The 26570-nt window shown below is 40.7% G+C and overlaps 1 protein-coding gene and 1 long non-coding RNA gene across 2 annotated transcripts; both read right to left on the bottom strand.

Annotated features, from left to right (window-relative positions):
* Positions 1 to 4428: 4428 nt before the first annotated feature.
* LOC134729682 (uncharacterized) lies at positions 4429 to 15491 on the bottom strand. Its single transcript, XR_010110973.1, has 4 exons — positions 15269 to 15491; positions 10154 to 10285; positions 7942 to 8173; positions 4429 to 7113 (listed from the first exon to the last, which is right to left on the bottom strand). It is a non-coding gene; the product is annotated as an uncharacterized LOC134729682 (long non-coding RNA).
* A 3366-nt stretch (positions 15492 to 18857) lies between these two features.
* PI3 (peptidase inhibitor 3) lies at positions 18858 to 20505 on the bottom strand. The gene is made up of 3 exons (XM_003825950.5): positions 20401 to 20505; positions 19267 to 19542; positions 18858 to 19033 (listed from the first exon to the last, which is right to left on the bottom strand). Exons 1-2 carry the CDS (start codon positions 20477 to 20479, stop codon positions 19268 to 19270), a joined length of 354 nt encoding a protein of 117 aa, XP_003825998.2. The 5' UTR covers positions 20480 to 20505; the 3' UTR covers positions 18858 to 19033; position 19267.
* Between the last annotated feature and the right edge of the window lie 6065 nt (positions 20506 to 26570).

The following is a 26570-nucleotide window of genomic DNA, read 5'->3' as shown; positions in this document are numbered from 1 at the left end:
TGGGTGCAGCACACCAGAATGGCACATGTATACATATGTAACTAACCTGCACATTGTGCACATGTACCCGAAAACTTAAAGTATAATAATAATATAAAAAAATTAAAAAAAGAAAACCTCATGATAATGGTTGATTTGATATTCTGTAATGAGTGTTTATTCATCTTCGTTATGTTTTATAATGGTTTCGCAAATGGAAGTTTCTTTAATCTTCATGGTCCTCTCATATCTATGGTTTATTTGTTTGCTGGTTGGTTTGTCAAACAAATAGTTTGTATTTGATTACAAATTATCTCCCAATCCTATGGAGTTTATACATTTATTTATTCATCCGAGTATGTGAAATTTTCACATGGCTCCCCAGTCAGATCTGTGCATAAAGGTACATTCAGAGAAGAATCAGATATCCATCTCCATTCTCTCTTTCCTTTCTACCAATTCCTGACCACACAGGTGACCACTCTCATTGGTCTCTGGGTTTTTCCTTTCTTTTTTCTTTTTTCCTGCAATGAGTAGGTAAATGGATATTTTCTTATTTTGTATTCATTGTTATAAGATACTTTAAATTTATCATTCCACAATGTATTTATAATTAACATACATCAGTTCATGGACATCTTCCATGTTCCTTTGAATAGCTACACAGTACTTCATTTTATAGTTGTACTATCATTTATACAACCACTCTTTTCTGTATGGATATTTTGGTTGTTCCCAACATTTTGCGGTCATAAATAATGCTGAAATCAATATGTTTACTGTAATTCCACACTTTGACTTATATTGTTCTGTTGGTCTGGAATTTCTATTATAACCCTACCCCTCTCACCCAGCGTCAGGCCAAACTGATGGAACAATGGTTTTATGAGCAAGACGCTTGCATCTTCCTGTCTTAGTCTACATCCTATGGAAAGAAAAATGACTTGAAATCAGGACTGATTTTTTTCATTTTCAGCTTTACTCCTCAATCCTAAGCAATATTCCCCTTTGTTAGATGAGGGCAGTTTTCTATACGTCAGCAGGTATTTCGACTCCAAATTCAATGGAAGATTATGACTCAGGACATTTATTACAATCTGGAAAGAATTCAGGGCCTGGCTTGGCCTGACTCCTGGACACTCTGTGATCCTAGGGACAGACACAAATGGCTGGCTAGAACTGAGTCTGCAAGGCCCTGGAGAGCGGCTCCAATGTACCTGAGGTCATCTGTGACGTTCACTGCTCTATCCCTGGGGTGCATCCGGAGCCTGGAGAGATGCTATCTGGGCTCCTTGGTTCAGTAAAGCTGTGTTGCCAGAGGACTCCAGGTATTTGTTGGAGGGTGGTATCAGTTGAGTTGTGCCTAAAATAATACTTTCTGGCTTCTCTACTCACAAATCTCATAGGATACTGCAGCTGCTTTCTCTCGGTAATTTAAATCAGTTTTTGTGGTCCCAGAACCCTTCATCTTTCTTTCCCTTCTTCATCTGTCCTCAACAAAGAATCCATAGTTGCCTGAATGAGGCATAAGTGTCTGTATAATCAAGGAATATCATAGTCATGAATGCACAGAGGGCCCACTAACCTCAAAGCCCTTCTTATTTTTTTTTGTTTATTATTTTATTTTTTTTTCTAGCAGGTATTCTGAGCATCAGAAGCAGACAGTGATTGTCCAAGATCCTACAGAAAGTTGGTAGCACAGATGGGGCTACATAGAATATAATCTTCGAGAAGAAAATACAAAGTGTTCCTTGCTCCAGGACTCAAGATGTAATGAGTGTGGGTGTTGTAGACATTTCTTGGCTTCTAAGCATAAGAATGTCATTCCTATTTTGGGGGAATTAACCACATAAGCCCTGAAATCCAGAGGCTCTGCCACTTTTTATAACAGAATAGGAAAGTCTGGACACTTGTTTTCCCTGCCTCCACTGAGAGACAACCTTATGTGAGTACATGCCGTGTTCAGATCATCAGATGCACAAACTCTGGGCTGCACTTGGGAGCTAGTGATAGTAGGAGATGAAGATTCATTTCTGGAGCAGTTACAGCAATGGCAGCTGTATTTGACTTCTCAGAAGAGAAATGGAAATGATGGCCCATGCATTGAAGAGCATCTGGCTTTGGCATATTGGCTGAGAGATGTGTAACCTCCATCTACTCTGAGGTAGCACCAATGAGCTCCACAAAGGCCAATATCTGACTAATTTTGACTGTGATTCTGCATTCAATGACTTCTTTGTTTTTGCCTTTTCTTTTAACTTGAATTTCTAGGTTTCTTAGTGGTTTTGTGAACCAGTCAGATACTTGTATTTTCACAGAGCCAAATAGACTTCTTTGAAATTAAGAAGAAAATAATTGGGCAAGTCTTGCTAGGGAATGGTGTAAAGAGTTCCTTGGATTACTCCAAACCAACAACCACAGCTGGTGAAAGTTATTTTTATTTTATTTCTTTTAGATTTTATTTTTATTGTACATATTTAAGGTATGCAACATGATGTTTTGATATACATATACATAGTTAAATGATTACTGCAGTCAAGCCAACTGCCATATCCATTGTGTGATATAGTTATCTTTCTGTTATTGTGAGAGAAGCACATAAATACTGTCTTAGCCAGTTTCCAGTAGATGATACTAAGAGTTGAGTGACCTGGTGGCTTCTCCTCTGGAATAGCAGTGTAAGGAGATCCATGGAAATACCCTCAAACCAAACAATCATACTTGATAAAAGTTATTTTTTAAAACAGCCACTTGAAGTCTTTGGGAATTGTCTTAAGTGCATACATTTATTTTTAAAACTCTACTAAACCTTGAAAGAACACAGAGTGTCTACAGCATTTGAGTCATAACCCACTCTATACTTTCTGTATCCTAGCTCAATATGAGGGAAGCTTCACTCAGGGCACATCTAGCCAAGAAATGGGAGAGTCTCTTTCCTCTCACTTCCCTTTAAAGGGTTATGATATCTCACCAGAGGCAAAAGGTTGCCAGCATCTCTCAAACCCATTCCAAGGTTGTATTGCAGAGATTCCAGGTGAGTGTGATGAAGAGGTACAGAGCTCCATTCTTCCACCCAACACTACTTGTAGTGGAGAGGTTCTATCCCAGGCATTGTAGGTCAAGAACGCTGAGACCCCCATAGCCCTCGGCACAGCTCATTTGCCAGGCAGAATTTTCATGCCAGTGAATGCCTGCCAACAACATCAGAGGATGTTCTGGCTCATGGTCAGAGCCCAGTTGGTAAAGCAGGGCTGTCACTCTGAGAAAAGTGAACCACTCTTTCCAAAACAGCTCCTTAGAAGGAACTCAGTGATTTTCCAAAAGTGAGAGGCAGGCTATAAGAATAGAGAGCTCCAAAGTCCTCCCTAAGGAACTGACAGTATTAGGAACAGAGTATAAGGAATATCCAGCCTAACGGCGCTCTTAAAAACTATGGAGACCGGGTGTGGTGGCTCACGCCTGTAATCCCAGCACTTTGGGAGGCCAAGGCAGGCGGATCACGAGGTCAAGAGATCAAGACCATCCTGGCTAACATGGTGAAACCCTGTCTCTATTAAAAATACAAAAATTAGCTGGGCATGGTGGCATGCAACTGTAGTCCCAGCTACTCAGGAGGCTGACGCAGAAGAATCACTTGAACCCAGGAGGCAGAGGTTGCAGTGAGCCAAGATTGCGCCACTGCACTCCAGCCTGGTGACAGAGCGAGATCCTGTCTCAAAAAAAAAAAAAAAATGGAGATTTTAGTGGGTTTTAGTGATAAACAATGAAGAGTAAGTTGGAAGCCCATGAGATAAAAATCCAATGATTAATGAAATTGAACATACCAACTGATAAAGTAAGCATTTGAGGTTTTCCAGGAAAATATTGATGATAAATTGTCATGGGAGAGTTACCCATGACACATTTTAACTCCACCAAAATTATCACAAAAATATGTCAACATAATTAGAACATACATTAATGGTGAGAAAATGCACACATCTCAATGGAATAAAAGATAAACTCAATGCCTTTGAGAATTTTACAAATGATAAGGGCAGAATTCCACATCACTTAAGAAATGTTAGTAATTCAGCAAATGATGTTTAGACTGATTACCGGCAATTCAAGGAGTAAATACTGGATTTCCACTCCACCCATTATTTCAAAGTACGTTTTAGGTGGTCAAGGATTTAAACATAAAGATCGAACTATAAAAGTATTCAAAGTAAACATGAGACAAGTTTTGTAGAATATTTACACGTGAATGATTTTCTGAAGTAAATTAATATCATTAACTACAAGCGAATAAAAAGTTTTACAGGGAAAATCATGCATACAGTAAGAAAACAGAAATTTTTAAAATGTATAAACACATATGGTGGGAATAGAGATATTCTATAATATATTGAAAGAATTTTTAAAACACAATAAGGAAAATAGATCTTCTCATAGAAAAATAAACATAGACCATGAACATGTGGTTTATTAAAAAGTAATGCAAGTAGCTACTACATATTTGAAAATAAATAAAACTACCCCCATAATTAAATAAAACCACACCAAGTTAAAACAAACACATGAGTCTTTTGTTCTCATTCCTATGAGATGGTCTTCCAAATTTGGGGCAAATTTCATTTGCCAGCGGTCTGTGTCTCAATTATTGTAAAAGGAGTAGCTCGGTCTCTTAGGACTCTTCCTGCTGTGAGAAAGATTCCAAGAATCTTACTAAAGTTTCTTCCAAGTGAGCTGTGAATGTGCAGTAGAATAGCAGAAAGCTCGTGCAGTGGGCACACCGCAAGTGAGAACACCAAGGTGATGCGGAAGACCTGGATGGTGGCAGAATTAGCATATTGTGGAGGGTTACTTTATAGTTGAGTTGCTGACTTCTTTGGGGTCTCCTCAAATCTATATTTTTCTTTGATTCCACACTTTGGCTTGGATTATTCTATTTTCTTGGAATTCCTATTGTCACTGTGCTTTTTGGCAAATTAACCCCTCAACTAGTCTTTTTTGAAAGGCTAATGAATCCTCCTGCTTTTTCAACATTCTACCAAAGGGAATGACATCATATTAGAACAGATAGTTCCCAGCCCCAGCTCTGCCCCTGATTTCTAGATTAAACTTTGATGGATCCCTGGATTCCGGTTTTCCCATCCACAAGATGGGGGGTTTTGTCTGGATATTTCAAAGGGAGTTTCCAACTTCAAATTCAAGAAAAGTTGGAATCTGTTACAAGCTGAGAAGCACCTGGTACTTGTGCATGATGCTTATCACTCTGGACTCCAAAAGACAGACACACATGGCTAGCTAGAACAGAGTGTCCCCATCCCAGGAGGTACTGGACAAGGAAGGCCTAAGAAGGTTGTTCAAAAATTATCATTAGTGATCCCCGCTTTCAACCCCCATGGAGCACACACAGCCTGCAAATATGTTATCAGTGTTTCCAGTCTCAGCAAAAACTGTTTTGTTAGAGAACATTATGCCTCTAGGAGGAACATGGTAGCAGTGGAGCTATCCCAGAATAACCATATCTTTTCTGACTGCAATGCAAATTCTGAGCATTGATTTACCATTTTAGAGTCTCTGTGTAATTTCAGTAATATCATGCAGCCCCTGAACTTCTCATCTTTCTCATAATTCTTGATCTCCCCTCATGATTACAGAATTGTAAATGCCTTTTCAAGGAAGTAAGTGGATTAGAGAATCCAGGCAAGAGGCGGTGAAGTCCCTACTATTGCCAATCTCCATTTCCTTTTTACAGTTGATTAAAACTGTAGGTCATAAGCTGAGGCTAGAACACAGAGTGAAGGAAAGGAGGGGCATAGTAGGTGCTCCAGTGCTCACAATCGGATGAGAATGGTTGTGTGGGCAACTTTCCCGTCTTAGCCTCTAAGCCTACAAACACCATTCCCAGCAGAAGCTGCAAAGTCCACATGCCTGTTTCTCTGACTTCTTGGCAGCCTCCACATGTGCATATGCACCGGTTCACACAGTCAGAGGTATACACTGCAATGGACTGAGAATTGGTGATAGAAAAAAGCAGACATGGAGGTGGTAGGAAGTGAGAGTTTACTCCGGCAGCAGTGGCATAAATGGCTACAGCATCTATTTCCAGGGAGGAGAGTGGAAGTGGTGTCCAATTTGGCAATGTTGGTGGCCAGACATGGTGTTGCCATGCCTGGAGGCAGCAGTGGTATGCTCTGTTGTGATTGGAGAGAAAAAGACTGTGGGACCAGTATTGTTGAGGAATGAGCGTGCCCATAAAAACACTAAACAGTAGGCTGGGAGGATAAGGTATCATCTAGTGTGGAGAAGCTGAAGATGCAGCCTGTGATTAAAATATAGGCAGAAAAATGGGTCAGGCCCATTAAAGGTGACCTTGTGAAATAAATTACTGCCATTGAAGAAACTGATTAAAAAAAGATACCTGGCCTTCTGCCCAATAAGAAAAGGCACATTCTTAGGAATATTTCCATGGTGATTAGGGAGTGTCCCTTCTATTTCCAGAGGTGAACAATTATGCTGTTCACTTTATACCTGCCAATGTGTAAGTTTCAAGGGGAGTTTGGAACCCTAGGAAGATCCACGGTATGGGAGATGTGTCCATGCTTTTGACTGTCCACTATGTGGAACTCCCTTGTTATGTTGTGGGATCTCCCTATTTAAGGCCATCTTTGAGACTTGCTGAGTGACAGAGCTGGGTTCCTACTGCAAAAACAGAACAAAACAGGGGGCACTTTCCTTCACCCTTGAGGCCTAGGGCTGCACAAACATGCTCAGCAAATGTAAGGCTCCCATATGTCACCTTGGATCTCCATTGAGTGACTCAAAGAAGCAAGGATGAAGGGGCATTCTTTCCCAGAACAAAGTAGTATTGTTGTCCACAGCAATACCCAATTCCAGAGTCATGGGTGGCAGTGATGAGTGTCCAGGACTGCAGCAGCTGTGTACACATCACACAATTGTTGAGAAGTGGTTCTGGCTGTTGTCATGCTACCTAGACACTCATGTCTTACTATGGTCCTGATCCTGAATCTTCAGGCTTCTCAGAAATCTGTGAGCTGTGTTTTGCAGGTTGGGATATCCAACAAGCTCAGGGTTCTCAGGGGCTGAGACAGAGTTAAGAATGCAAGTTGCCTTGTGAGGTCACACCTGTGAAAGTAAAGGTGAGGAAGCAGGATTAGGCAAAGGATGCCATTGCCAAACTGTCCTGACAACATCTCTGTCAGCCCAACAGGAAGCTCTGGAGCAAGAGCAAGAATTTTTTATAAGAGAAGTTCAACATTGGGCATGAAGGGTAGAATCTCATACTACAGCCTTACTTTGCCTTTGGCTGGAGGGCCCTGGTTCTGTGTGATCTCAGCTCAAAAACTGAGGTTGTGCCTGAGGTCGAGCAGTGGCTGGCAGCAATTAGCTAACCACACTCCATGCAGCTGGGCAACAAGGTGCTCCTTGAAGGGGGATCCAAGCAGTACCTCTGTCAGCCACAGTGCACCCCTGGCACTGCTGGGATCCGGGCTCCACACACTTTGGGAAGCTTCTCCCAGGCTCTGATGGGCTCTCCCTCTGAGATAAACCATAAGAAGGTGGAAGGGAAGGGGGTACACAACAGCTGTGGCCTCTGCAGTTGTTGTGTGGGTGGCAGCTGGTTCTCATCATCACCCTCCTGTATTCTCATTTTAAAGTCTCCCACCTTCAGCTACGATCACTGCTGATGTCAGTGGCTTACCTGGTGGTAGGACTCACATTCTCGTTCCTGGGTGTAACTATGCCCTACTCAGGACAGGGTATCCTGCTAAAAATTTAGAATAAATCTCTTCTTTTGACTAAGCAGACATGCTACTTAGAGAGTCTGCCCTTTAATTATTATGATGTTTGTCTGGAGCCCTGCTTAGTAAAGCTAAAACATTATTCACCATGATCCTTGAAATCCACAGCCCCTGCTGTATGTTAGGGAAGATACAGAATAGGAGCCCTTACCCAATGCCCAGACAGATGACAACCAGTGGCCTTGTCCCTTGCTCAGCCTCCTCATCCTCAGGAACTTGGGGGTCAGCACAGCAGCCAGGAGGTGAGAAAGGAACCTGGTCTACAAAGGAGTCTCAGGGCTTTCTTTTTTCCCTCTTTTGGTGGTGATTCCCTCCATTATACTTGATTTTATTTAGCTGTTCTTCACTCCTTTTCATCTTGACTATAGCAGCAAATGGTTCACCTATTTTGTAATTTTTTCAAAAACAACATTTAAATCTATTAATTAGAGCTACTGTTTGTCTCTTCTTGACCTCAAAAATTTGCTTTTATCTTTATTATTGCTTTTTTTTTGGCCTTATTCTCTCTTTTTCTTCTTTTGTTGAAAATTTGATTTATTTACACTTCTTATTTCATTTTTGTTGATATAAGTATTTAAGGCCTGGGTGTGTCCTCTGTATCCTTGTTTACTTTTTTGTCCACTTGGTTTTTCTTGTACCAATACAGTGTGTTCAATTCTCCTACTGTTACTGTGTTTTTATCTATATCTCCTTGGTGTATCTCATATTTTCTTCTTTATAAAGTGTTTTCTGTGCTATATAGTGCTTACATACTTATAACTAATATCTTTACTGAGAATTGTGGCTTTTAATGTTCAAAAGTGTCCTTGTTACTGTTTCAGCAACAAAACAAGTTATAACCAATGTATGTAATAAATATCTATGAATCCACACTGATATAAATAAACAATTGAGTAAGTAAATAAATGAGGGATAATAAACAATTATCTGACATCAATAATTATAATTATCTATCATTTTTATAGAATAATTCCAACCAATTTATTTAGATACTTCCCCTTTAAGGAATATCTTACATATGGTTGTGCAGTGACTTCCTTTCAAAGAGTATAGTATGCAAGGATAGGGGGAAAAGTTGACTTTTCAGTGTAGAAACTTGACGAACACTGCCTCAGACTGGTCATCTAGGTCAACATCATCAATAGTAAATCGTGTTGAAGTCATTACCCTGGATATTACATGATAAGAAGGGCACTTTACCTCTGATGTTTTCCTCCAAAAAACCACAACCCCAGTATGAGAAAAACATCAGACAAATCTCAGTTGAGGGACATTCTATAAAATACTTGAGCAGTACTCCTCAAAACTGTCAAGGTCTTCAAAAACAAGGAAAATGTGTGCAACTGTCACAACCAAGAGGAGCCTAAGAAGACATGACCACTAATTATAATCCACATTGTCCTGGATGGGCTCCTGAAACAAAAAGAACCTTGGTAACAGCAAAGGCAATATGAACAAAGTCTGGACTTTAGTTAATAATGTATCAATACTGGTTCATTCCTTGTGACAAATGCACCCTAGTAAAGTGTTAACAGCAGCAAGGACTGCACACCAGCACACAGAAAGTCTAGCAAATGCTCTGAGCCTCCAGGACTCTTTCTCTGTATTTTCATATGTGGACATCCTCCTGGGAATGAGTTTGTTTCAATCATAGGCTCTCCTATTCTTTACACACATATTTCTGGACCCCACTGTTTCCTTTGAAAAGGGCAGAGGCAGAAGTTCAAGAGAGCTCTCCATTGAAAATCAGATGTTCTTTCTGTATAATTTGAAGTTTTTACTGTTCTCTGACTTCAGATTTTGTTGAAGAAATGATGTTTCTGAGGTTTTCTCATTCTTCTGTGTAATGATATGGCTTTATAAGAATACCTTGGGAGATTTACATTCACAAGGACACCATAACTCTAGCTACTCTCAAAGTCTGGCGAATTTTTATTTTTCTGGTAAAATACCCAACTGGAGAATATTTTTGTAAGAATATTTAAAATTTTTGACTTTATAGAAATTGAAAAACTTTGTAAGGTTAAAATACATAATCTAGCTAAAAAAATGGTTAACAACCAACCAGAAAAAAATTTTTAAATGTATGAGAGCAAGAGTTGGGTTTTCTTTGTATAAGAATCACTCTTACAAATCGCTCGAAATATTATGGACACCTAGTAGAAAAAAGAGCAAAGGGTATGAAAAGACAGTACACAGGGAAAAATAATGTTAACACATGAATCAATATGAAAAGTGTACCGCCTTGTTCATCACTAAACACAAGTTAAAAATTATCATGTTATCATTTCATTTCCTGTATCACAAATTTAGGCAAATTATTTCCCATCTCTAAACATGCTCAGTAGACACAATGCTCCCACCTGGAATTTTAGATCTCCCTGGAGTGACTCGAAGCAGCAACTATGCTCAGATACTCTTCTCCAGCATGAGGCAATGTTTTAGTCAGCAACGAACCGCATATGTGATGGTGCTCTCATAAAACTATAATGGAGCTGAAAAATTCCTATCACTTAGTAATGTCATAGCTGTGGTAATGTCACAGTACAAGGCACTACTCACATGTTTGAGGTGATGCTGGAGTAAACAAGTGTACTCCACTGCCAGTCATATAAACATATAGCATGCAATCATGCACAGTACATAATACTTCAGAATGATAGTAAACGACTATGTTACTATAATTACTATACTATACTTTTTATCATTATTATAGTGTCCATCCTCTACTTATTAAAAAATAAGTCAACTGCAAAACAGTCCCAGGCAGTTTCTTCAGTCTGTATTCCAGAGGAAGTCATTGTTATAACCGGAGGTGACAACTCTATGTGTGTTATTGCTCCCGAAGACCTTCCAGTGTGGCAAGATGTAGAGGTGGAAGACAGTGATATTGATGATCCTGGCAAGATGTAGAGGTGGAAAACAGTGATATTGACGATCCTGGCAAGATGTAGAGGTGGAAGACAGTGATAGTGATGATCCTGACCCTGTGCAGGCCTAGGCTATTATGTGTTTGTGTTTTAGTTTTTTTTGTATTTTTTTTTTTTTTGGAGGTGGAGTCTTGCTCTGTTGCCCAGGCTGGAGTACAGTGGCAGGATCTGGGCTCACTGCAAGTTCCACCTTCCAGGTTCATGCCATTCTCCTGCCTCAGCCTCCTGAGTAGCTGGGACTACAGGCGCCCACCATCACACCCGGCAAATTTTTTGTATTTTTTAGTAGAGACGGGGTTTCACCGTGTTAGCCAGGATGGTCTCGACCTCCTGAACTCGTGATCCACCTGCCTCACCCTCCCAAAGTGCTGGGATTACAGGCATAAGCCACCACGTCTGGCCAAAAAAAAAGTTTTAAAAGGAAAAAATAATAATTTAAAAGGAAGAAAGCCTATAGAATAAGGATATTTTTAAAAATATTTTTGGGTAGCTGTACAATGTTTGCGTTTTAAGCTAAATTTTACTACTAAAGAGTGAAAAAATTAAAAATAAAAAAGTGTATAAAGATTTTATACTAAGTTAAGGTTAACTTATTATTGCAGAAAGAAAACTTTTAAATAAATTTTGTGTAGTTTAAGTGTATAATGTTTACATCTACAGTAATGGACAGCAATGTCCTAGTTCTTGACATTCACTTACCATTCACTTAATGATTCACAAGACCAATCAACTTTCAGACCTTCAAGGTGCATTCATGGTAAGTCCTCTACACAGGTATGCTATTTTTAAATATTTTATACCATATTTTTACTGTACCTTTTCTACATTTAGATATGTTTAGATACACAAGTACTTACCATTGAGTTGCAATTGACTACACTGTTCAGTACAATAACATAGTGTACAGGTTTGTAGCCTAGGAACAATAGGCTATACCATATTGCCTAGCTGTGTAGTAAGCTATACATCTAGGTTCCTGTAAGTCCACCCTATGATGCTCTTGCAAGGTGCAAGATACAAGAACATCATAGAGTGGACCACCAGGACTCCAGTTGTCCTAAAAGTCTGGTGAGGTTTTTGTTTTTTTCTTTGGTTTTTTTTTTTTTTTTTGTAAAATGCTGGTTTGAGGAATTCCTGAGAATGATAAAAATTTGACTTTATAAAAATTGATAATATTTGGAAGGGAAAATATGATACAAGCAAAGGAAAAGAATACAATCATGCATTGCATAACTAAGCCACAAAATCACCTAACAACCCATTTCTGAGACCATATCACTTGTCACTAAGTGACCCATGACTGTAGTTAACAACTCACCAGAAAAATATTTGTTAATGTATAAAAGCAAATAGTGAATCGTATTTAAATAATAAGCACTCCTACAAATAGATTGAAATAATCTGGACAATCCAATAAGAAAGGAAGCAAAGGGTATTAAAAAGCAGTCACTGGGGAAAGGTTAACATCTGAATCAATATGAAACCTCTACCGTCTCACTGAAAACTAAATACAAATTCAGAATTCATCATGTTTCCTTTGCATTTTTTTTTTTTCTTTTTGAGATGGAGTCTCGCTCTGTTACCAGGCTGGAATACGGTGGCGCGATCTCAGCTCACTGCAACCTCCGCCTCCCCGGTTCAAGCAATTCTCCTGCCTCAACCTCCTGAGTAGTTGGGATTACAGGCACCTGCAACCATGCCTGGCTAATTTTTCTATTTTTAGTAGAGACAGGGTTTCACCATGTTGGCCAGGATGGTCTCAAACTCCCGACCTCAAGTAATCCGTCCGCCTTGGCCTCCCAAAGTGCTGGGATTACAGGCATGAGCCACCACGCCTGGCCTTCCATGGCTTTTTTTTTTTTTTTTTTGGTATCACAGTGGATTTGCTAAAAACTAGGCAAATTCTTTCCTATCTCTGGAATTCAGTTCTAACAAACGTAAAAATGAATGAGGTAGAAAGATTGTCTCTAAAACTCCTACAGCCCTTTCCACAATGAAAGAGGCTAAAAGATACTATAAAGCTATTTTATTGAAACGTGTGAGATAAGAATAAAAAATACAGAAAGTTAAGATAATTAAAATGAGAGAATAAGGGGGCGCTGAAAATTCCACTGAGAATAGCTGACTTGTCACAGAGTTGTAGAAAATTATCTCAGCCAGATTGCTTCCATCTGCAGTGTCTTCTCTTTGTTTTTGCTTTCACACATTACCTTATGCTGTTCCATCACCCTAGGCTGTCAGGCTCAATCCAATGGACCACCTTTCATGGCCCAGATCAAGTGGATCCATCAAAGTGACCTTATTAGGAAGTTAGCGCTACATCTTAGTTCTAGGCCCAGCAAGGCTACGGAGCACTCTGTGACTGAAAGACTTTCATTCTCCTCTCTGGGACTCAGTTTTCTCCTCCTTAATGTGAGAAGGTGCTTCGTGATAATGTCAAGGGATACTTCCTGTTCTAAATTGGATGGAAGGCTGTGTAATCAGGGGACATGCTAAGAGCTGATAAACACTGGGTGCCTGTTTTTACCTCCTAGGGCTGACACCTGCTCACCCTTGAGATGGCTGACCCACATGACTGGTTGGAGGAGAGTCTCTCTGTCTCAGTTCTAGACAGGGCATGAGAAATGGCTTGAGTTTTCCTGAAGCTGACCAGTGGCTGCTCTATCGTTCCGTCTTGGGAATCACCGTAAAGCCTCAGGGATGAGCAGAGGGCTGCTGGCCTCAGACAAGAAGCCAGAACCCTGCTGCGTTTTGGATTATTGGATCCAGATGGTGGAAACAAAGGGAGGAGAGCAGAGAATATATGTCTTCTCTTGTAATTGAAAACTTGATGTCTGCTAAGCTCATTAAGCCACTGTGACTCACTCAAATGGCATTTTAGAGGACTTAAATGTGCCAGGTGGACCCCAAATCCAGTCATTTTTCCCCTTCTTATGACTTCCTCCCAAAAGTTACCCACATAGTCAAATTTCTCCTTAGAAAGCTCTCAGTCAGGAGTGTCCAATCTTTTTTTTTTTTTTTTTTTTTTTTTTTTTTTTTTTTTTTTTTTTTGAGCTGGAGTCTTGCTCTGTCACCCAGGCAGGAGTGCAGTGGTGCAATCTTGGCTCACTGCAAACTCCGCCTCCTGGGTTCACGCCATTCTCCTGCCTCAGCCTCCCAAGCAGCTGGGACTACAGGCGCCCGCCACCACGCCCGGCTAATTTTTTGTATTTTTAGTAGAGACGGGGTTTCACTGTGTTAGCCAGGATGGTCTCGATCTCCTGACCTCATGATCGGCCAGCCTCGGCCTCCCAAAGTGCTGGGATTACAGGCGTGAGCCACTGCGCCTGGCCTGGGGTGTCCAATCTTTTGGCCTCCCTGGCCCACATTGGAAGAATTATCTTTGGCCACACATAAAATACACTAACACTAACGATAGCTGATGAGCTAAAAAAAATCACAAAGAAACTCATTTATGAATTTGTGTTGGGCCATATTCAAAGCCATCCTGGGCCACATGCAGCCTGCAGGCCACAAGTTGGACAAGCTTGCTCTAGGTAGTTTGGAGGCTCTGTTAGAGGGGCTCAAAAACTCCACGTGCTTAGGCCTTCTCTTTTCCAGATGGTGTTACTGAGGTTAGTGAGAACAGGGAACTTATCCAGGTCTGTTAGGAGTAAGACTTAGGTCTGGGAGGTGACACAGTACTACCTGTTCCTGAATTCCAGAAGGGAATCGGAGGACAGAGGGTACCTGGAAGGGACTTGAAGCTGGATAAGTTAACATGGGTAGAAAGACTCCCTTCTCTGCCCAGTTACACAGCCTCCTAGGTGGGCAGGACCAAGCTTAGATGTTGCAAAAAAAAAAAAAGATACTGGGTCCAAAGTCGCATCTCCCAAATTGGGCCCTCATCATGCTGTGAATTCCTTATTTCTATTAATTAATAATTTCCTTTGAAATTCTAAACAATTGGAAAACAATGAAAGACTCCAAGTATTAGGAGACAAATACTGAGGCATCAATTGGAATTATAGAAATTACATTTGAAACAATTTGATCAAGTCAGCTATTTTCAGACAATTGTACAACGAACCCATGTCTGGGAATCAGAGAACCAGTTCTTTTCTGGGTTTGACTTACTGAGTGAAATTAGGAAATGCATTTCTCCCTTCAGGGGTCTGTGCAATCGTGATAAAGTAAGGAGGGAAATGACATCTCCCCACAGTCATTTTGTTGTCCCTTATGCCATTCAAGATTTGTTAATCAGGTGTCAATATCTCTAGGGAGGCCATGCAGGGGCAGCAAAGTGAAACATGTTGGGGCCTTGTACCTCTCTTTGAGGTCTTGGGTCTCCAAGCCCTTGTCTGGTTCCGGCACTCCTTGGACAAGGCTGTCTTCCCTAGTAACAGCACCTCTCATTGCTTGGGAAGTTAGGAGAACTGGTATCCCATATCTGCTTTTGAAATCTGGTTTGAGTCTAGAGGACACATCCAATGCATGGATCACACCCAGAATTATTGCAGAGGGAAGCAATGAAATGGAAGCAAGAAAAATAGCTTCTTTCCAACTCACACAAAACATTACTCACACTTTCTTTTTTCTTGATCTCCTTCAAGTGCATTAATAATTTTTCTCCAACTTCTTTCAGAGAGTAGTTTCCAGGAGATTTTTTTGGGGTAGTTGAAGACAATAGAAGGCAGAAGAGGAAGAATAAGTAACTTCCACAATCTCCTCCCCAAGAGGTATAAAATAACACCACCACCAAGAAATTTCTAAACAAAACCACAGCCTCAACATAACTTGAAAACAAAGAATGCCAAAAATACAAAATACCTGTCAGTGAAAAGGGAGCAAACAACAAATCCCAGGGCTGGAACTCACACTCTCCTGCTGTTTCCAGCCCCACTGTAAAACTTAAAGCTTTGCAAAATCGACCAAAAAAACTGCTGAGGAAGGAATGACATAACCAGGATGGTGAAATAGAAGGCACCTGCTCATGTCCCACCAGAATGACAAGAATTCTACACTCATCCACAGTCCAAAGTCTCTCTGTGGGAGCCTCTGGATCTGGATTCAGGGGGAAGTTTGTGAAACTCTGGTGGAGCCCAAGACCTTGGAGGGTCATATTGAGAGTGCAGACCAACACCCACGTGGCGGATCCACTGAGCTGGCTCCAGAGTTCCATCCCAGAAATGGCCCATTCAGGGGTTTGGTTACATTTGGCCTTGACCCTGCAATCAAACCCATCTGCTGTGGGGTCCAGAATGAATCACACACACTAGGGCTTTGGCAGAAAGGCCCTTCTGCTCACTGACTGGGCAGTGAATCTGAAAGTTGCCTTGTGATTCAGCTCTAGCCTCCATCAGCTGAGGTCCCAGCTCAGAGCTGCTCACACAACAACCCAGAGAGAGACTCACACATATCTCATAGCCTAAGATCCTAAGCCTCCCTGACAGGCTTGCCAACCTCTGTTGCACAGCAGGTCGAGATGGGATCCAGTCTCAGCTCTGACACTTCCTGCTGTAATTGAACTATCCTTTCGGTGCTGAGACTTGCAGGGAGATATGTACTTGTCTTGGCCAACAAGATGGACTCTCCAGCCTCCATCCCACAGCAGATCCCAAGGGGGGGCCATTCCCAGCTTCAGCTCCTTCTGCTGGAATCAGGAAACTATTACGTCTCCGCAGGAACTTGCTGGAAGATGTGCACTCCTTCTAAGCCAATGAGATCGGGATCTCCAGCCACTGCGCCACAGCGGATCCTGAGGGGCCCAGTATCAGCTCCACCCTCTCCTACTGCAGTCAGAGGACTATTCCAAATGGCAAGGTCTTCCTGGGAGATGTGTCCCTGCCTGATTGAACATGAAAGGAATTACAGTCTCTGTTCCACAGCAAATCCTGGATGGAAGATACCACTGGTTTCTGTGAGATCTTGAGTTGCTCTGCTACCTTGCTAGGCATGGACTGTCATCCTGGCCTGCTTCCTGAGTGAAAAGAAAGTGTCTTTTTGGAACCTCTCAATTTTTCTCTCTCAGTGGCTTAATCTTTGCCTGAATTCAGACCAGAGTTAGTTCTTTTGTTTTTGTAAATAGTGAACCTACCGTCTGAATCTTGTTTCTTAAAAAATTCAAGTTTTCTTCATTGTTTTGGAACTTGACATTGATCTTTACCTGAATTAGATATAATGAGGCCTGATTCTGGGTTTTGTTTTGTTTTCTATTGATTTCTCAACCTGACTATTCTTCTAATAAAAACAACATATTGATTATTGTTACTTTGCAAAACTTTTTTTTAAGTCTAGGAGGTTCCAGAGCCCTAGGGTTAATCTTCATTTGTAAACATCTACGCCTATTCACAAGAATTTATGCTTCCCCATAAACTTAAGTATGGTTTCAAGTTCCCTTAACCTCCATAACCACACCATATTAAAAATGGATTTGGGGTATAATACACCTTAGGGATAAATTAAATAAATATTAAATATTGAGTAAATAGTGACATCTTCACCACATAGTCTTCATGTATTGTGATATGTGCATATTCATGTATTGTGAGTATGTGTATATTCAAGCATTTTTATATGCCTCTGAAAAGTTACATAGATTTCTTTTCTAAAGCTCTGCATCTCTCTTGTTTATTTATAGCAATGGTGTGATTTTGTTGATATTAATAATAGAAAATGCAGCATGTCTAACTGATTGTTGCTAGCATATAATAAAAATATCATTTACTATCACTTACTAACCTTGTGGCTTTTAATGGTTATTTAATCTCTCTTAGCTTCAATCTTTTTACAAAATTAGAAAATAAAATATGTGTAATGGCCATCTGAAAGGGACTTATGAAAAATAAGTGACAATACATGTAATCTACTAGGTATAGGAAATAGAGTAAATATTAAAAAACAGAAACCATTATTTCCTCCAATGATGTATTTTGTATTTGTCAAGTCAGAAGTTTGGGTACTGTTGTCACCTGTACTCCAAGACACCCTAGTGTCAAAGCCCTACAGTTGTTCGGACTAGCCCCTGAACAATAGGGAAAAATCATGGCTCAGATGCTCGTGGATGGGGCAAAGTGGTGCAGGGATCCACATTGTCTCACCCCAAGCCTCTGCTCCCCATGTCATCTCAGAGCAAGAACCCAATACACAAAGAAGAGCTGTTTCATATCCCAGAGTGGCAGGATTAGACCTTCCTTTGCAGAATAATTATACCTTACCCCCTCAACTGAAATAGACCTCTGAGGCCTGGAAGGGGGACATACATTTGCCAGAGGTCACCCAATACGTGGGGAGGCAAAGCCAGTGCTCAGATCACCTGACTGTCAAGCCTGTGCTTATTCCCCTTCACCCAGGCTGCTCCCCTCCTGGGGGTTGTGGCCTTCTCTGAGAGTTTCCTTGTGCAATCGCAGTGGGAAGAGTGGGTCAACAGGAGAGCCATGAGGTTGCTCATATTCCTGCCCCTTTCTCCACTACTCAAGTCTGCCCTGCCCCTAACATGTATGTCTCCAGAGAATGCTATTCACCCAAACCTCTGACACCATAGTATGAAGGACTTAGTGTATCTCGCCTCCTCATTCACATCTTAAAACAGAAATCTGGAAGAGAATATTGCTTAACCTAAAGGAATGCTACATCATGGAGGAATCTCAGGCATAAACCAGTGAAATTCTAAAGAGCAGGAATTTCGCAGCATCTGTAACATCATCCTTTCTATGTGGTGTTGAAAAGATATAGATTCCTGGGAAACATTAATGAGAAGGAAGTGGGGAGCTGTAGTTGCAGCCATAAGGGTTGGCTGGTCACACTGGCAAGGCCGACAGTAGCCAGGTCAGGACTGATGGTGGATTGGAAAAAAAAGACCTGCTTATGGTTTATGTAATGTTTATTTATTTTTTGTGTTTTGTGTTTTTCCTGGTCCTTGGCCAAAGGCAAGATTTCCATGTTTCCATTTCCTGGTGAAAAGGAGCTGGCAGCACTGGGGCTGATTATTGGATTTGTAATATGAAGCCCTAGCAATGGGCCTCCTGTTTCCTCCCCCCGCCCTGCTCTCTTTCACCGTGGGACCCTTTCCCCTCTTCACTGGAGAGAAGAAGTCCCAATTCTGCATCCATTTCCCCAAAGCATCCAGGAGCCCAGAAGTCATAGGAACCAGAAACAAGTGGAGCAGAAGGAACTCTTTATTGGAAAGTGGATGAGAGAGGCAGCTCCAGGCTTGGGAATCCTGAATGGGAGGAAGAATGGACAGTGTGGGAAGGGGAAGGGCAGCAGGGACTTAGGACCAGATGGGGCCTGTAGCTCTGGGGATGGCACAGGTGCAGCAAGGACAGGCTCCATCTGTGGAAGAGAAGAGTATCAGAGGTGAGAGTCAGCACATCAAAGCACTCAGAGGCAGTGAGGAAGACAGATCATCCTTCTAGGCACTCTGGTTATAGCCTCTCAGACCCCTCAGTCTCCCAGTCTTTCTGTCACCTCCCACAACCTCCCTCCCACCAACCTGGGATGCTTCCCCACCGCTCAGCCTTCTTTTGTGTCTTCAGGGGTCTCCTCTTTCTCCAGCTACTGCTCACCTCACTGGGGAACGAAACAGGCCATCCCGCAAGAGCCTTCACAGCACTTCTTGATTCCTGGGCAGTCAGTATCTTTCAAGCAGCGGTTAGGGGGATTCAACATGGCGCACCGGATCAAGATAATGGGGCAGGAGCCAGGCTTAGTGGAGACTGGACCTTTGACTGGCTCTTGCGCTTTGACTTTATCTTGACCTTTAACTGAAACTTGTCCTTTAACGGGATCTTGTCCATTGAATGGAACACGGCCTTTGACAGTGTCTTGACCTTTAACAGGAACTGTTAAAAGAAGAAACAAGCCCACATTTATACCCAGTAAGCCCCTGCTTCAGCTGCCATGTCTTTCCTCTGGGTCTGGGTCCATCCACTGCTTACTGCAGCATCCTCAAACCATGACCTGAGTAGGGAAGGTACACCTGGGGGAGCTACACTCTTGGAAGGCTCTTCCTTTTTTGGGGGGGTCTACAGGACCAGAGTTCCCTTGAGTATTTGTTTCTTCCCCCTTCCTCCACTCCAAGTCTCTCAGGAGCAGTGGTCAGACTGGGGTGACACCCAGCAGCGAAGAGGACACATTGTCATTTGTTAGGAAGCGCATTGGAGTAGGAAAGAACCCTGAGCCACATACTAGGGGACTTGAGCCCCATCCTGGCTCTGGGAATTACCTTGGCAATTGCTCACTCATTTCTACATTTTGGTTCCCTCCTTATAAAATGGGGGTCCTCAAACAACATGATTCCTGAAGGCTTGTTGTTTCTTAACCTCCTTTTAGAGTACTGATTACTCCAGTGCTTTTATGGGGCAGAGAAACAGGGGACTGTGTCCACACCCAAGGTTTAAAATCCTGGAGTTCATTATTTTATTGCACATTCTGCACAGGTATTGACATCTGAGGCCAAGGCCACATACCAACATTATTTCCACAAACAGTCCTGATATCTCAGTCACTGAGGTGGAAAGCACGTGGAGTCCACCAGCCAAAGTCCTATTTTTTCTGAATATGATGGCAAAGAACAGAAAGCTGAAATCTGGGCTCCAGTGCTGCCTACTGCTTCAGAAGTGCTCCCTGTCCTGGCCCAGGGTGTCCCAGAGGGTCTCCCCTTAGTCCAACCCAGCCCAGCAGGTCACCTGTTCACTCACCTCCCGTGACAGCTGCCTCTAGAACCAGCGTCCCAGCGATGAGGAACACCACCATGATCAAGAAGCTGCTGGCCCTCATGGTGTCAGGAAGGTGTTTGGCTAAGAGCTAAGGCCATACCAATCTTTATGCAGTCCAGCTTGGCCTGGCTCCAGGGGCGGGTCTGTGGTATTTACAAAGGATAATTCCTTAGCTGTATTGGGAAATATCCACCCCATTCTGGGAGGGACCTGGGGGCTTTCCCTCAGGATTATTCACAGGAAGAACTAATGGACATTACATCACATCATCTCTGATTGTCCCAAGAGTTTTCCTACTTTCTCACAGAGTAGAAGTGCTGGCTCACTTATTAGGTAACATTACAATGAAATTCTTCATGTTTTGAAATACAGTGAGACCCAAGAAGAGAAAGGAATCACCGAAGGTTATTCAGCAAGTCACTGGTAGATCCAGTCTTGATTACAAAACCAAGGTGTTTCCCCATTATGCTCTGGTGCTACAAACCCCACCCAGATCTACTTTATCATTTTACCACTCCCAGCATCAAACTGGGCGTTTCCTTCCTTCTTCCCTGGTCCTGCAAAAAACTCTGTAAGACAAATTTGCCTTGAATACATAATGACTAATTGTTGCACTTTGCTGTTTCAGAGACGGCCTTTCAGATGCATCAAGAAAGTAACTGGAAGGTGGAATTCTAGGTCTGAAGAGGGATGATGCCCTTGAAATCACAGTGGTAGGGAGAAAATAATCAGAAAATAGTAGAAAACATGTATCATGTATACATTGGACATCTACAGTGTGTGTGTTCAGCATGCCTCCCCACTTCTTTGAACAGCACCCTGTTTCTTGTGAAGAATTGTTGTCTCTTTGAACCATCAACTTGTGAGTCTAATGGGGACTGCTAATCATGAAAGCCTGACCCCTGACCACAGGTAGGGGTGTGTGTGTGTTGTGTGCGAGACTTGGTCTGGTCTATTAACATATTTTATTTGAATGAGTAATGAAAGGGGAAAAAGGGGGTTCCTTCTTCTGGAAAAGGTGATATATATGAACCAGGGAATTCCAGAAGTGGTTACCTAAGTCTGGGGGTGGAGATCAATTGTCTGAGAAAAACGACCCTGATACACTGAGACAAGGAGAGAAGTGATGGTGAGAGAAGATTCAGATGACACAGCCAGGCTTCCCTCCTTTACCTTGAGAGCAGTTCTTCACACACCCTTCTCATGGTTGGGTTATGAGGCAATAAATCAGCCCTCTGCTTCAGCTAGTCTGACTTACTATTCTGTCATTGTTACCAAAAGTTCTGAGTAATAGAAATGAATATCCTGAAGTTGGGTATTGTCAGGGACAGAATCTGAGTTAAGAAAGTCACTGAGTTGAGGTGGAGTTAAGGCAGGGAAGGTAACAAACTAATTATTGGACAGTAATTCAGCTGGTGAAATCCCCACCCCTTGTCGATTTAGACTCTGACCACATGCCCACCAAGCCTGAAACTGAGGGAGACATAAACGAATGTCAGACTGCGGAAGCCTTTGGCTACCTTACACAAAAGCTCATTGTACAATAAGCCATACAAACAAATAAAAAGCTCACAGAAAATACCTATATTCTTTAAAGAATAGCATTAAAATGAGCTGTCAGGTAAAGGAGGAGAATATTTGCTATATCTGTGCTCCATGCCTCTCCTCAATTGCTTCATTCTCCTTCCTCCCCAGAGATAACTGCTTCCCAAGATTTTATGGTAATTAGCCCTTGCTTTCCTTTATAGTTATGCCACTTCTGTCTGTATTCTGAAATATATATTCAGTTTAGTATACTTTTTCAATTTGTATGTAAATGAAATCTAAGGTATAGTGTTCATATGTCCTGCTTATGTTGCTCAACATTGTATTTTTGAGAGTCATCCATTTTGAAGCCTACACCTGTAGTTCATCATTTTCACTGCTGTACAGTATTCTATTATATGAAAAATACCAAAAATGTTATATATTCATTCTACTGTCAATATACATTGGATATTTCTAGGTTTTAGCTATTATAGTGTTGCTATGAATATTCTTGTACATATCTCTTGCAGAACATAGGTATGCATTTATTTTGGATATATGGTTAGGAATGGAATTGCTGGATCACAGAGTACAGATCACAGAGTATAGATACATCCAGCTGTCATAAATACTGCAATCAATTTTCCAACATCATTGTACCAATTCACACTGCTATCAGCAATGTGTGAGCATTCCATTTGCTCCATAATCTCACCAATGCTTGATATGATTTGCCTTTTCATTAGCCATTCAGGTGGACATCTTGTGGGATTTCCTGTGATTTGAATTTACACTTTCCTAATAACTGGCAAAGCTGACCCATTTTTAATATTCCTTTTTTTTTTTTGAGATGGAATTTCGCTCTTGTCGCCCAGGCTGGAGTTCAATGGCACAATCTCAGCTCACTGCAACCTCCACCTCCCAGGTTCAAGTGATTCTCTTGCCTCAGCCTCCCAAGTAGCTGGGATTACAGGCACATGCCACCATGCCCAGCTAATTTTTATATTTTGCAGTTTCACCATGTTGGTCAGGCTTGTCTCGAACTCCTGACCTCAGATGATCCACCTGCCTTGGCCTCCCAAAGTACTAGGATTACAGACATGAGCCACTGCACCCGGCCCATTTTTAATATTTCTATTATCTGTTTGGCTATCCTGTTTTGTGAAGTGCCAATTCAAGTATCTTACCTTTTATGTATTTATTTACTTAATTTCAACTTTTATTTTAGATTTGAATGGGTTGTTTATCTTTTCTTATTGCTTTGTAGTAGAAAAGAAACTTTTATGCATTACTAATAAGAGTCTATATTGGTGAAACTTATTTGAAAACAGTTTGACATCAGCTAGTAAAATTGAATGTGTACACAATCTATAATTCAGCAATTGCACTCCTAAAGATTTAATTAAGGAAAATATTTCCACATGTTTACCAAGAAACATGCACAATAATGTTCATAAAAGTACTGTTTTTAACAACAACATACTGGAAACAGTCCATATTACCAATACTAAAATACTGGATAAATATGTCATGACATATTAATGCATAAATACGTCATGACATATTAATGCAAAGAAGTATTATACAATTGTGAAAATAACTGAATTACAGCCATGCACAATATGACTATAATTAAAATAATGTTGAATAAACAACACAAGTCCACAGTGACAATATTTAGAATTACCTACTTATCATAAAACTCAAAATGAAGGAAAACTTGGAAATATATTGCCTAGGCATATTTACATATGAAGCAAATCTCAAAAAGGGATACATAAAAAATGAAAAAACTATAAAAATGACATACAAGATAGTGGCTAACTCTGGAAATGAGAGAAGAAAACATTCTGGATGGGTGAGAAGGACACGGGTTGATTTAAGTTGTTGGTTATTAGTAATGTTCTAGTTCTTTGATTGCTTGGAGAGAGAGAGAGAGAAAGCTGCAGAGCGAATCATTTATAGACTACCTTAGCTTTCAATAAACCCACATTGCTACCCTCGTAAGTTGTTTCCAATATTTTGCCATTACAAACTATACCACATGTGGCCTTTCTTAGCTTTCTTTCTTGTGAACCAGATTCCCAGAAGTATATTTGCTTATACAAAGGTGAAATGCATTTGAAATTTTGATAATATTGCCATATTTCCCTTGATAGGGGTTGTACCATATTGTAATCCCACCAGTAGTGGATAAACTTGCCTGCTGTTTCCATCAAGCCTCATGAACAGACTGTGTGTCTAATTTTGGGGTTTTATTTTTAACTTTTATTTTAGTTTCAGGGGTACATGTGCAGGTTTGTTGTATAGGTAAATTTCATGTCATGGGGGGGTTCATGTGCAGAAGTATTTCATCACCAGGTAATCAGCATAGTACTCGATTTGTTTTTTGATCCTCACCCTCCTCCCATTCTCTACCCTCAAGTAGGCCCTGATGTCCATTGTTCCCTTCTTTGTGTCCATATGTACTCAATGTTCAGTTTTCATTTATACGTGAGAAAATGTGGTATTTGCTCTTCTGTTCTTGTGTTAGTTTGCTTAGGATAATGGCCTCCAGCTCCATCCATGTTGCTGCAAAGGACATGATCTTGTTCTTTTTTATGACTCATAGTATTCTATGGTGTTTACATACCACATTTTCTTTATCCAGTCTATCATTGATGAGCAATTAGGTTGATTCTATGTCTTTGATATTGTGAATAGTGCTGTGATGCACATACTACATGGATGTGTCTTTATGATAGAATGATTTATATTCCTTTGGGTATATAACCATTAATGGAATATCTTGGGTTGAATGGTAATTCTGTTTTAAGTTCTTTGAGAAATTGCCATACTGCTTTCCATGCTGGCTGAACTAATTTACATTCCTACCAGCAGTGTATAAATGTTCCCTTTTCTCTACAACCTTGACAGCATATGTTATGTTATAACGACTGGTGTGAGATGCTATCTCAATTGCTGTTTGGATTTTCATTTCTCTAATGATCTGTGATGTTGAGCATTTTTTCATTTGTTTGTTGGCCACACGTATGTTTTCTTTTGAGAAGTTTCTGTTCATTTCCTTTGCCCACTTTCTAATGGGGTTGTCTGTTTTTTGCTTGTTAACTGGTTTAAGTTCCTTATAGAGTCTGGATATTAGACCTTTATTGGACACATAGCTCACAAATATTTTCTTCTATTCTGTAGGTTGTTGGTTTACTGTGCTGATAGTTTCTTTTGCCGTGTGGAAGCTTTTTAGTTTAACTAGGTCCTATTTGTCAAGTTTTGTTTTTGTTGCTATTGCTTTTGGCATCTTCATCATGAAATATTTACCAAGTTCTACATCCAGAATCATATTTCCTAGGTTACCTTGCAGGGTTTTATAGTTTTATGTTTTACATTTAAGTCTTTAATACATCTTGAGTAGATTTTTGTATATGGTTTAAGGAAGGGGTACAATTTCAATCTTCTGCATATGGCTAGCCAGTTATTCCAGAATCATTTATTTAATAGGAAGTCCCTTCCCCCATTGTTTCTTTTTTTGTTGATTTTGTTGAAGATTAGATAGTTGTAGGTTTGCAGCATTAATTATTTCTGGGCTCTGTAATGTTCCATTGTTCTAGGTATCTGTTTTTGTACCAGTACCATGCAGTTTTGGTTACTGCAGCCTTGAAGTATAGTTTGCAGTCAAGCAATGTGTCGCCTCCCGCTTTGTTCTTTTTGCTTAGGATTGACTCAGCTATTCAGGCTCTTTTTTGGTTCCATATAAATTTTAAAATAGTTTTTTCTACTTTTGTGAAGAATGTCATTGGTAGTTTCATAGGAATAGAATTGAATCTGTAAATTGTTTTGGGTAGTATGGCCATTTTAACAATATTGATTCTTCCTAACCATGAGCATAGGAATGTTTTTCCATTTATTTGTGTCATCTCTTATTTCTTTGAGTAGTGGTTTGTAATTCTTGTTGTAGAGATGTTTCACTTCCTGGGTTAGCTATATTCCTAGGAATTTTTTTCTTATTTGGCTATTGTTAATGAGATTGCATTTCTGATTTATCTCAGCTTAGATTTGTTGGTATATAGGAATGCTGCTGACTTTTGTGCATTAATTTTGTATCCTGAAACTTTTCTGAAGTGGTTTATCAGATCAAGAAGCTTTTAGACAGAAACTATGGGGTTTTCTAGGTATAGAATCATATTGCCTGCAAACAGGGATAGTTTAACTTCCTCTCTTCCTATTTGGAAACTTCTTATTTCTTTCTCTTTCCTGATTCCTCTAGCTAGGACTTCCAGTGCTATGTTGAATAGGAGAGGTGAGAGAGGGAATCCTTGTCTTGTTCTGTTATTCAAGGGAAATGCTTCCAGCTTTTGCCCATTTACTATTATCTTGGCTGTAGGATTTTCAGAAATGACTCATTACTTTCAAGTATGTTCCTTCAATGCCTAGTTTGTGGAGGGCTTTTAACATGAAGGAACACTGAACATTATCAAAACCTTTTTCTGCATCTGTTGTGATAATCACATTTTTGTTTTTAGTTCTGTGTATGTAGTGAATCACAATTATTAATTCACAAGTGTCGAACCAACCTTGCATCCCAAAGTTAAAGCCTACTTGATCATGGTGGATTCACTTCTTGATGTGTT

This window comes from Pan paniscus, chromosome 21 (genome assembly GCF_029289425.2).
Source record: "Pan paniscus chromosome 21, NHGRI_mPanPan1-v2.0_pri, whole genome shotgun sequence".
NCBI lineage: Eukaryota > Metazoa > Chordata > Mammalia > Primates > Hominidae > Pan > Pan paniscus.
Note: the sequence above shows the minus strand (reverse complement) of the source record. Positions and strands in the feature narration are given on the sequence as shown.